Here is a 12,912-nt window from a genome sequence, read left to right on the forward strand (position 1 = left end):
CAACATCATGTAGATATTTAAGCTGAAAAGTCTGTACTATGAACCCCATCTTTAGTAAAGGTTATTTGACTCCAGTAGATCAATAAATAGTTTTTGTTAGGCCAATGAACAAATTACTGAAATTTTACCATTAAACCAAAAGTGATTTAAAATATAAATGACTACTAATGTTAGATCACTAGCACACCACAATAAAACTCTTAACCAATCACAGAAAAGCTACAATAAAACAATTGGCCAAGATTTTAAAAATACTTTTAGTAGATTAAAGCAGCTTGGTAATATACAATCATGCACTAAGATGTAATTTAGCATAATGAAACTATGAAGATTGTCAGAGAGAGAAAAACAAAAAAAAAAATTGCCCTATCACTGCTGTTGCACAGGATTTAGAATCCATTACATCTGCATTCCAATCAATCACATCATTTATCATTTCTACATCACTCTGTTGACCAAACTCCATTGTACAAGATTGAGAGTTATGGAATGGTCATCATTTCAATGACGATAGCCAGACAACTAAGTATTTTGTAAATCAGTATTTGATATTAGATAAATAAATAACCTTCGAAACTCAGTTGTGAATTTTGAGTTTTTTTTCCATTTAGAAGATATTCATTTATAGAAATAATCAAATTGCAAGGAAATTTGTCATAAGTTAGTCTCTTTTGATCCTCTATTGCATATAATTTTTGATGATTTATTTAACTAAATCACGAATAACCAGTTTCTAGTGCAGTCACTTCTATAACTTCAAGGCCCAGTTTCACACAGCAGTGTTAATGAAGGTGGGCATTTTTCCCCCCCTGCTTGCCTTTAATTTCTGGAATAGTTAACTTGGTTTGTGCACCAAAAAAGTACCACTCACAGATTTCAGTACTACTCTATCCAGAATTAACCTTTTATATATTGTATTAATATGTGCTATTTTAGTTTGAAACACAGGCATCAACATAGGTTCCAGTCAAGATTTCCTAGCGAACATTCTTTTAACTGAGGGATAAGTAAGGCACTTTTCATTTCCTTTGCTTTTTTTCCTTTATCTTTTGTTAACTAAGCTTGAAATGCACTCTCACCGTTAACATCGGTTGGGGGGGGGGAGGGGGGAGGGAGGGGTGGAGGTAGAGACACTGACTGCTGGTCTCCGTTACAATGGATGAAGAACAATGGCTGTGTCTGTCACTACAATCCATGTATGGATTTTTGGAGCAAATCAAGTGGAGTCCACTTTGTCGTTAACCTGTAGTGGAAAACAGGTATTTCTGAGGGCGGCCACATATCGAATGCCTTCGGGGTGGCAGATTCTTTGGAACAAAGCAATGAAGATCGGATGCTGAGGTGTCATAGGGGTTCCATCGTGGAATGTGGATTTCGTAAATTCTCTCTACATTTTCTCTTCAGTCAACAATGGCTTTGCAAAAGCCTTTGCTCATGTCTCACCTGATGACTCGCTGAACTGAACTTTTGAGAACTATTCCTAGACTTGGAGTTTGGGAATTTGCCACACACACACTTTGAGTTTAGCTTTGCAGGATTATGTTTGATATCTAACGTTTTTACTTTTCTTATTATCACAAGTAGTTATCAATAAAATAGTTTCTAACACTTATACATGTCTCGTTGTGTTTCTATTGTTGCTGGTATGTAACAGTCATCAATTCCTTATCTTCATTGCAATATTTAAGAAATAAAAATATTTTTTGTTTTAAAAGTCTAGAAATAACAATTACCTCTCTGTTGCCTTTCAATGGTGTAGAGTTTAAATGATTTTCTACAGGAAAGCTGAATGAACGGCCAACGGTTTTAGGAGAACAATTCCTGGACTGGAGTGATAGGTGGGTTGGCGAACCATTATTCTCGTTTACTTCTTCTTCATTTTGACAATCGTTTTCTAACTCTTCCACTCTATCTGTATCTGATTCAACTGGCTGCAAATTGCCCATGAGCTGGGCTTTGCGAAAGATGGCCTCTTCATTTACTAAAACAGAGAAATCCTTCATTTATAAGCATTGAAACAACATTAACTATACACCTTTTATTTTCAATTATTTTCTCAATAACTTACTGCTTTCCTTGTTTTGCTGTGAAGAATTTATCAACTTGGTCAAATTAAACTTCTGTGGTACCTGTAAATAGACACTATTTTTATTAGTGGCTATAAACAGTTATATATTTAATCATTTGCCAATGGCACACATATCAATGTGATATCAACTCTTTTTTTCAATTCAATTTAATAGTCCACCGTTTCAATTTTAAAGGCAAGACTGGGCACAACCTATATTATTTAACTTCTTAATTATTTCAGCTTTGCAAGACTCATGGCAAGTTCTTGAAACTTATTTTTGAAACTTCTTAAGCATAATTTTCCAAGCTGAACCTATTATACTTATTGAAATAATCTGTTGATTATTCTTGTTCTGTTCATATATAAACTTCACATTACAGATACTGGCTCAAGTGTTATTGTGGGCAGGTCTCAAGAACTTTGTTATAGCTACACAATTGAATATGGAATAACTACAAATTCGGTGCACGAGTAGGGCACTTATGCCATTGATTCAGTTCCTCTATGCGATGAGATCATGGCTGATGTGACTGCAGTCTTAGCTCCACATTCCAGTGGTAACCTTTCAACATCCATTTGCTTATCAAATGTCTATCTACAGCTGTCTTAAAAATATGCAAAGACTGCTTCCACTGCCTTTTGACAAGGGGTTCCTGAGACTCAAAATTGCCTTGCCTCAATCTTAAGTGGCAAACCCATAATTTTAAAGAGTAACCCCTAGTTCTAGATCCTCCCACGAAGAAACACCCTGTCAAGACTTCATTCTTTTTTTTACAGCAGGGCTTGTAATACCACTGAATTTGAATTTCCTTGTGAAAATGATTTCTTTGCTCCAACTTACCCTAACTTCACTTAACAAAACTGATTTGTGGTTTATAACGCAAAATACAGCACCAGAATGCTACATTCCAATTATCAAAAAGGTGGCAAAAGATGGTCAAGATGGGATACAGAATTCCAATGTAAGGGTGACCATCCCACCAAGTTCCAGCAACACCCCTTTAATGAGTAGTGATATACCACACAGAGATCAACAATTACATATTCTACTTTAATAGAACTATTTCAGTGAAAGCAGAAGTGTAATGTATCGCTTGTTAGGTCTCTTAAATTCAAGAATGAGATAGCACAACAAACTATATCAATGGCAAATTACTACCTTGGAGGTACACTCTATATCATCTTCTTCATTTGAAGACAGCCAGGAATCACCAGCACTCTTTGACTCCCTGAAAGCAAAACATGCAAAGAAAAATCTCAAACAGATTAAAAAAAACTCATAAGTTTAATAAGAAATTAATCAACTTAAGAAGTGTTAAAAGTGCAACAGCAGTAGTTCCAACTTACCCACTGAAAGACTCTATCTGAGAAAGATCATCTATCACTGGAAAACAAAGCAAATGAGTTACATGTGGAATTAGATTCATCCAAATTTATCTTTAGTTTGCTCACCATTGTACTTTAAAACAGTTTATTCTTGAATTATTACAAGACAGGTTCATTGATCAGAGAAATAATTACAAGGGCAGAATCAATTTTGAGAATTACTCAGTGCAGGTTTGTGCAAATTAAATTATCCTTCTACATTCATACACCATGTGCGGGATTCTGTTTGCCGGAGAGTTTGATGTTCAGAATGGAAGTTTCTATGGAGACCATTTTGCTTACATTCTAAACATTGGATAACTTACTGCATATACTTTAATTACATCTAGGCCTCTATATCTAAATACAAATCAACGTTGCAATTTTCAACAAATGGTAAAAAGATATGGGTCAAAGACGAGTTTCTCAGCACAATCCCATTGTAAACAAGGTTTCTCCCACTTGCATACGTAAGTTCTTCAATAATAGAAGCAAAGAGCAGACATTAAGCAGAAGAAACCAAATAAGAACCTGCAAAGATGTGACTGGTCAAAAAAGAAAATTAGAGGAACAAAGACCTTGAAACGTGGAGGAAGACACTTTCAAAAGGTTGATACTGTTGCAAATTGATACAATTCCCCATTTGATCAATGTTATGTACAAATATCCTGCATGAAAATACCACAGAAAAATATAGATATGACTCAGATGAATGAATCTGTTGGTTTCCAATAGCCCACAGGCAAAAGTTAAATACTGTGGATTCAAGAAATCTGAAATAAAAGCAGAAAAATGGAGCATATACCTGCCAACAAGGCAGTATTCATGCAGGAGAAAAAAGAACCAGGGTTAACATTTCAGCTGAATTACTTGTCATCAGAACAGTGTGATGTTAACAACGTTCTCAACAAGTGCTTTCTGATCTATTGGCCGTTATCAGAATTCTCTCTTTACATTGAAGTACTTGTTACCTTTTAACTGCTGATATTTTTAAACTTTCAATGTCAGAGAAAAACTGCTGGTAAGAGATCAACTACCTGCTATAAACACTGCCAATGTGCTTCTCCACTGGTCAGTTTTCTGTCTGATTTACTTTATTATAACAAAATATATTGATGTCAACATAGCTTCCTAGAAACAATGTCAAGTAAATACTTTGGTGTATTGGGCATTTGGGAATAAGGTCAATAAACCTAGGCTAAAATCTGTAGAACAATGACAATTCTTAAGATCATTAAATTCCAATTGACACATTTATTTTATTTCTAATCAAAGCAACTGGAGAAGGACCAGGTAGGCAAATAGCTTTTTGGATATATCTTACTATTTTGAATCCTGAAAGGATTTTCCTTCTTTTATGATAAGTTTAAAGCTTATTTCTGGATTCTCATTTGCTTCACTAATTTGTGATGTGAAATGGACAAGAAAGAAAATAATGAAAAGAGTAGCATTCAAGTTTCATTGCAACCTCTCTGGTGAATAGAATGCACTATAGGCTCCCAAGGAAAGTAGGAGTGGAGATTGAGGATGGGCTTGCCATAATCCACTAATCCTTTCTAGAGATAAAAGAGATGCCAAAGGACAAGAAAATGAGAAATGTGACACACTTGATCAAAAAGAGTTGCAAGGAGATGTCTACCAAATACAGGCCAGTCAGTTTAACACAGGTGATGCGAAGCTCTTTGAAATGATAACAAGGGAAAAAAAATAATAGGCACTCCCAGACACTTGAGTTAATAAAATAACAGAACAATAATAATAAGAGCCTGCATGGATATTTTGATGAGATAACAAAGAGGTCATGCGAAAAATGTAGATTTTATGCAAATGGATATTCTGAAGGCATTTGACAAAGTCCTACACAAAAAAAAGCTGGTTACCAATACTGAACCCCATGAAATAAGAGTCAGTGTCAGAATGGACTGGAAACTGGCTTAAGAGGAAGCCAAGAGGTGTGATGGATGGCTGTTGTTGGAAATTGGAGTGGGATAGATATTGGTGTTCTTTGGAGACAAAACATTGAGCTGGATATAGCTGTGCTAGATGGAATTATAAAATATACAGATGTTGCAAAGCTTAGAATTGTGGGAAACAGTGAGGAAGACAGTAATAACCTGCAAATGGGCACTTATAGAATGGGTAGACAAATGGCATATGTTTAGTGATTTGTTTTGGCTGAAAGAATTAGGAGACAACACAGACAACAATGGTTCTAAGGGATGTGTGGGCACAGGCAGACTTGGATGCATATGTAATGCACATCTTTCAGAGTGGCAGCATGCATTGAGAAAGCAGTTAATAAAGCATGTGTGATTCTAGCCTTCATTACTAGAGGCATAGAGATTATTTGAATGATTATAATATTGCCACATTTGAAACACCGAATCCAACTCTGGTAACCACATTTTAATGGTTCCAGGAAAAATGAATTTCAGTTATAAGTTAAAATTGCAGAAGCTGGGATTGCTCTCCTGTAGCAAAGAACTCAGAAAAGAAATTTGATGGCAGTATAGACCACAATGTGTTTAAATAAGATAATCAGAGAAGTTGGTTCTACTAGCATGTGGCTCGAGAACAAGAAGAATCAAATTAAAATTGATGAGAAAAATACATAATTAAAGGCTGTGAGATTAAATGTTTATTTTATTGCAGAGAGGGATTATGGCCTGCAATTTTCAGCTTTTAAGGATGTTGGAAACAGAAGAATGAAAACTCCCACTTAGATATCTCACCCCAAGACAATTAATTGCAGTTAGATAGAAACTGGTCCTTGGTCGTTGTGCTAAATGTGAAAAAAACATAACATCGGCATACTGTACTCCACTTCTGAAATCTCTTTCTAGAAACACGAAAGGAATTTCAGAAGCAATGTATAATCAGTATCCACTACTATACATCTATATTTATCACAAAGGACAGAGAAGAGTTTTCTATCCTTGTTTTTAAATAAACCGAGGGCACTATGGGAAGCAATGACCAGCAACAGTTCCAGGTGGAACAGCAGATGTTTCTTCGCGTAACTGCAAGGAAGCTTAGGATGAGGGAAACACAGAAGTCCTGAACATATTGGAAACATTTGCCAATATTTTCCTGACTGCTCTGTAACAGTGGACTCCTCATGGTCTGTTCAATGATGGACTGTAACGTCGTGGCCATTACCCAATACTCACACTAGGGAAACAATTAATGCAGGGAGATCTTTTCCATTGATTTCAATGAACAAGACCAGTAGTGAATGATTATTTTTTTGTACTGTTGAGAATCTAATTGCTGGATTTGTTTATGTCAAGTATTGTGGTATATTTTAAACAAATACATTTCAACTGTTAAAGTTTTATTAATTCTAATAGTACCAGTATGTTCTTAGATATTTCTTACTGTCAGAAGCATTAATAGTATTTTGGTACATTTACCTAACAACCATTGGTGGGCAGGGTTTGTTAAGGCATCCACTCTAGTCCCTTCCCATTACCAGCATCCTTCTGTGCTATCACATCAATGAACTTGCCAGTAAAAGGCCCTGCCATGGAAGATATGGCAAAATTCTGCACTTTGGCAGGTTATTAACAGAGGATGTGAAAAAGGTATGTAGTAATTTTCTTGGGTAAGTATTGAGTGCTGCAAACTACAAATTTTGGACCAATGGGCAACGTATTGATAAATATTTTTAAGATCTATTTCTAATAAATTAAATCAAATTTATATGCAAGTTTCTGGTTATAGGCACAAGATACATGGAAAAGTAGCTCAATAAATGTAGAAATATTCTCTTGTTCAATAGGATGGCAAATGGGACAACATTCCCATCTCCACTCCTAAATAGATTTAAAAGTCAGAGAAAACAGGATAAAAGATAACTATTAATTAGTCAAAATTAATATAGTCAAATATTTCAAATATTCTGAAACAATTATACAATCTATCACATACAGTAACTGTTTATCTAACATTTATAGACTAGATTTTTACTGGAGGAATTAATATATTTTAATAGAACAAATGTATGTTAGAAAAACCTATCCTGGATGTTTACCAAGTAAACACTGTGCGAAAGGGAGCAAAGGTAGATGTCGCATTTGATATGTTTATGTATTTTTTGCCAGAAAGTTTTGATTGTCAATACTACCTTTTTCAGAACCTCTTGTTCTTGAATCCAGATCAGGAGACTCCTGATATTCTATGTCCATTGGAATGGGCAGAAGGAATAGATGAAAAAAAATCAGGAACAAGGGAAAATAGAAACTGAACAGATAAAACAGCAGAACTCTAAACATAACAAAATGCCAAGGGAATTCAAACAGGAAAAGGTAATCTAAAAAGCCTTCTCTAGGCTGTGCAAATGTTGAAATAAGACACTCGAGTGGTGTGATTCTCACTCAGACGTTGCTTGACAAGATGGAAGATAAGCCTAACTCTCGTCTCTGAAACAGATATTACAAATCTGCAAAATATCTCAGTGTGGAATGCTCTTCCATTTTGCACAATAAACAGCTTTCTGGAAACTAATGAATTAATATTTGCAGATACAGCCCATGATATACATATCCATAGTAACTTAAACAAAACCATGCCGCATCATTTCACATAGGGTCCAGGAATCAGCATAAAATTAGAAATGCTATGCTGAGCTGCAACTCATTTACCAATTACATCCATTCATTGGCACTTGGTAAGATGCTAATAAGTCACAATGGAAGCAACTATGTCCATCTGCTTGAAGATTACCCACATATTAGGGGATGTATGAGCAGAATACGTGCTCTATTTCTTTCACTCAGATTCCATCATTGTCAGTGGTTAGGATGACAGTATGCAATTAGCCCAGCAGTCTAAGGATGTTGAAGCTTTTAATCACAGTACACAGCTCTTGAGTCATTGATGTTGTAATTGGTTGCTGAATTTTAAAAGATTGCATATTCTAATCATCAAAAAACAAAAACAAAACAAAGACCAGCTTCTACAAAAACTGAGCCTGAGCAAGATCTAATACCAATGAAAGAATTTTCCTCTTGGCTTAAGCAGTTCCTTGATGGGAACTTGAGAGAGGATAACGGGGATTTCCTTAACATAAATATCACCACCATCTTAGGGTAGAGGGACCAGACCAGCTAAGTCTCCTATTGTTTGTCATACATAAACTTTGCATATTTCTGATGATGCGTGCAGATATGGAAACAACATTTAGATGAGCAGAGGTGCAAGATGCATCAACCCTCCGGTTGAAGAATGTGTGTGATATTCTCAAGCATGTGTGAAAAGAACATAATCAAGCATGAGACACGCTAATATTTGGCACAGACTCTCCTGAAGTGTATGGCAAATGACTTGGATAATTTTGGAGGCAATGTTCAACATATGTCAAAGAAGCTTGGTGAAACTGGCAGTTGTAGGAGCATCCGCAGATCTTCCAACCTCAAAGTTCAGGGGCCAGGCAAGTCACTCAACTCATATGTGTTGGCCCAGAGTAAGTTAAACGGCTCTGCAAAACTGTCTGACCAGACTACTGCCATTATTTCTGCTTTGCGTGCCCTTTGATTCAAGATGTTAAATGTACTCTACAAAGGGACTGGCTATATAATACAATCTTCTGCAAGGGGGAATTGCTGTTTACCATACAGGAGCTCCAATCACCTCACTGTAATTAAAGGTACAAGGAACTAGAATACATATACATTAAGAATGCAAGATATGGTCATGATTGATGGGTGCGAGCTCTCTCGACCACAGTTCCTCCAACATGATAGTGTTTTTCATCTAGATTCCAGTATCTCCCCCATTCTTCAGATGGTCAAATTTTAAATCCTCATACTTGCCCATAAATCTACCCATGGATTCTTCCATCTTCTCTAGCGATGCTCTGACCCTCCCATCCTAACCTCACTTCCAATCACCACCAGACCAGTCTGTTTTAGAAATTTTGTTGCTGTCACCCATATCTTTTGAATCTTTTCCCAAACTCTGGTTTTAAAACTCCAGCTCTCCAAATCTTTCTAGTCTTAAGCCTCAAAATACGTCACTTTGACTAAGCTTTTCATAATTAAATAAAAATTAACAAGGTAGAGACCACCAACCCTTCCTGAAAGAAACAGTCGTTGACCAAAAACTTGTTCTTTTGGATTAGATAGTATAATCTTTTGGATCAGATATCTGGATTGTTGCCACACTGGTAAGAATCCAGATAAACAAGCTTAGCCCAAGTTTGAGAGAATGAGGTGGAGAAGCAGAGAGGATATCATAGGGGTTAGTGACAAAATGGGATAGTGGAGGCATGGGAAGAGAGAATTGCTTGTTCTCTTACTATCCCCCTCACCTTTGTCTCCTCCTATCCTCCCAGCTCCCTAACACTCCCCTCACCTCCTTACACTGACCCACTTTTTACATTCTTATTGCACAATTTGTCTCTTTTTCTGACACACACTATCCATTTCAACACCCCCCCCCATGTCCTCTCATGCAACCCCAAACATACTATTTGAGTACTTTTCTGAATAAAGGATTGTCTCAGAAAAGGAAATCACTGACTGAACTCAAATATGAGCAAAAAATTCTAGCATTAAATCATTCAAGTAAACATCTGCAGATACTTCTACACAACTTGATTTATATCTTTTTCTAAAAACAGTTTGCAAATTAAATTTAAAACTGTAGTGCCTATATTCTTAGTACTTGACAACACCAGGAGTATCCTATTACACAATGCAGAAATATGTTCAAAACATTTCAATATATATATACACACACATACACACACACACACACACACACACACACACACACACACTTTCCCTCAAACTTACTCTCTTTGTCTATGGCTGGTCCTCCAAATCCAAAGCTTACTTTAGCAGCATGATCTGGACTACTGGGCATCCCTTTCATCATTCTGGGTCCAAGATGTGGTGATTGATGTCTCTTTTTTGTATTATGCTCAATGATTAGATGAGAACAACTGGACAAATCAGAAAAAAGATATTACACATCTGAGTTCTACCCAAATTAGAAGAAGAAATATTTTTTGAACAATTTTCACTTTTTCTAACTAAAAGTATTGCTTTTCAAAAAAAAATCTAAGGCATAGAGAAACTATTGCAAATGTTCAGCTGGCTCATTCTGAAATCAATGAAATAGATGATACAGCACAGAAGATAGCCACTCAACCAATCATACATAACTGGCTTTCTTTCATAAGCATTGAACATTACCCTCCATTAAAATACTGAGCCATCCCACTTTTAAAAGTAATTATTGAATCTGCTACAATGATCTTTCCGGGTAGTGCATTCACATCATAAAAACTCACTGTTAAAAAAAATTTCCTTAAGTCATTTCTCCTTCTTTTGCTAATTATCTTAAATCTGAGTCCTCTCTTTACCAGCCTTTTTCTCTGTGGAGACAGTTTCTCCCTAGATAATACATCAAAAGCAATCAGCATTTTGAATGCGAACTGCAAAAAAAATCAACAGCTGCAACAGGTGTATATTTCATCACAATCTCTAACCCAATGACCTAACATGTCAGTCAAATATTATTAAACTCAGCAACCAACTCTGGATCAGGGGGAGATAAAGAGTAGAACCAGGTATATCTAAAAAGGAAATTCAAATCCAGAAAAAAAATACCAGCACTACACAACATGTATGCTAACCAGCAGAAGCTAAATGCTACAAAGCTAATCAATCCTAAAAATCAAGTGATCAAACAAGACTTTACAGTCCTGGCACATCCAGGCAACAACTGGTGAAGGACAATTAAATAGGAAGAGAAAATTCCATGAACATATTCATCTTCAATAATGGTACAGCCCAGCAAACAAGTGCAAAGACCATCTTCAGCCAGATGTGGCAAGATGACCTACTGAGCTTTGCTCCTGAGCTCACATCACAGATACAGCCAGTCAACTTGAAGAAACAGCTAAACAAAATGAATACAGGAAAATTGTATGGGACCCTTATAACATCTCAACTGTGGAGCTCAAGATTTATGTTCCAGAACCAGCCACTGACATCTTTGCCTAAATTAGTTCATGACAGTTACATTATTGGCATCTAACAATACAGAAACAAATTTCTTGGGGATGTCCTATCCACCCACAAAGAGGACAAATCTAATCCAGCCTGTTATTATCCCATCAGTCCACACTCAATCATCAGCAAAATGATGGACGGTTATGGTGAAGGACCACTGACCCAATAATCTGCTCCATGAAGCTTAGTGTGAACTTCTACAAGATCATTCGGCTCCAGACTTCAATGTAATTTTGGTTCAACCTTAGCAAAATGAGTGGAATTCCGGGAGGTGAGAGTAAATATAGTTGTCATGAAGTTAGGATTTGAATGACCTTGACAACAAAGCTTCTGTAAAATTGAATTTAACAAAAATGCTTGGATGGGATTTTTTCCATTTACGGGAATCATACCTGGTACAGAAGAAGATGGCTGTAATTTTTAATGATCTATCACTTCAGTCCTAGCACGACACTGCAAGAGTTCCTCGGGCAGTGTTTCATGGCCCACATCGACGCACATAACCATAGGCAGATAAATACAGCTCAAATTTAAGCCTGTTCTGCCATATAATAAGATGATACTGTGTATGATCTAGCTCCATATACTTGTTTCCACAGCCATATCCTCAAATACCTTTGTTTATAAAAATTCTATTTTTTTCCATTTGAAGATTGCAGAAGAGTTCCAAATTTCTACCACCATCGTATGCATAGTACCGTTTTCTTACTTTGTTCTTGAAGGGTCTTGCTCTAATTTTTTTAGATTACACCTCTGGTCCTAAATTTCCCAATCAGTAAGAGTTTCTCTGTCTTTCCTATTAATTCTTAATATCTTGAAAACTTCAATCTAATCACCTGCTATTCTCTTACATCCATTCACAATACCGCCAATAAGTAAGGGAACCCACATCGCTCATGACCACCCTTTTTTCCCTCATGTAATTGTAGGTGTTGATTTTGTTATTTTGGGCAAGTTCAGATTTATTTTTTTTAAGTTATATTTTGAATGCTTTCGAGTTTCTAGGAGCTACATATTTTTGCCTTTTTATTTGCTGTATCTTTTAGTTTTATGTTGTCCCTTACTTCTTAAGTCAGCTGTAGATGTTTTGTTTGACAACTATAGGTTCAGGCAAGAAGTTTAAATTTGCCCTGTATCAGAGTAAATTTCTGAACACCTCCCAACACTTTACAGTAAACGTTAAACTATCCAACCTCCAACAAACCAGAAAGTCACCAACTGGGAGAGAAAAATCTCATCAATAGAGTACTGCAAAACATTGCACATTGTTTCAGAAATTGGTCATCATGGATTACAGGTAATCAGTCGTGCCCCTAAACAAATCCACAATGCCAATGAAACTGGTGTATGGGGTTGTCGTCTTCCAAAATTGATACTGACAGGCGCAAATGAGGAAACAGAATCTAGCTTTATGCAAAATAAAGATCATCTTACTATACTTATGTCTTCAGGTCA

At 36.2% G+C, this 12,912-nt stretch overlaps 1 protein-coding gene across 4 annotated transcripts in view; it reads right to left on the minus strand.

Moving 5' to 3' along the window:
• si:ch211-272n13.3 (ankyrin repeat domain-containing protein 26) overlaps positions 1-12,912 on the minus strand; it is a 104,290-nt gene that overhangs the window by 73,992 nt on the left and 17,386 nt on the right. For 3 of the 4 annotated variants that reach the window (XM_052030648.1, XM_052030649.1, XM_052030647.1), the window contains exons 6-11: positions 10,234-10,382; positions 7,563-7,613; positions 3,419-3,455; positions 3,231-3,300; positions 2,069-2,129; positions 1,734-1,981 (exon numbers count right to left, since the gene is read on the minus strand). In XM_052030648.1, coding sequence (XP_051886608.1) covers positions 1,734-1,981; positions 2,069-2,129; positions 3,231-3,300; positions 3,419-3,455; positions 7,563-7,613; positions 10,234-10,382 — 616 coding nt within the window. The remainder of the gene's footprint in view (positions 1-1,733; positions 1,982-2,068; positions 2,130-3,230; positions 3,301-3,418; positions 3,456-7,562; positions 7,614-10,233; positions 10,383-12,912) is intronic. The other variant, XM_052030650.1, reaches the window with a different exon arrangement.

This window comes from Pristis pectinata, chromosome 15, assembly GCF_009764475.1.
Source record: "Pristis pectinata isolate sPriPec2 chromosome 15, sPriPec2.1.pri, whole genome shotgun sequence".
NCBI classification, from domain to species: Eukaryota; Metazoa; Chordata; class Chondrichthyes; order Rhinopristiformes; family Pristidae; genus Pristis; species Pristis pectinata.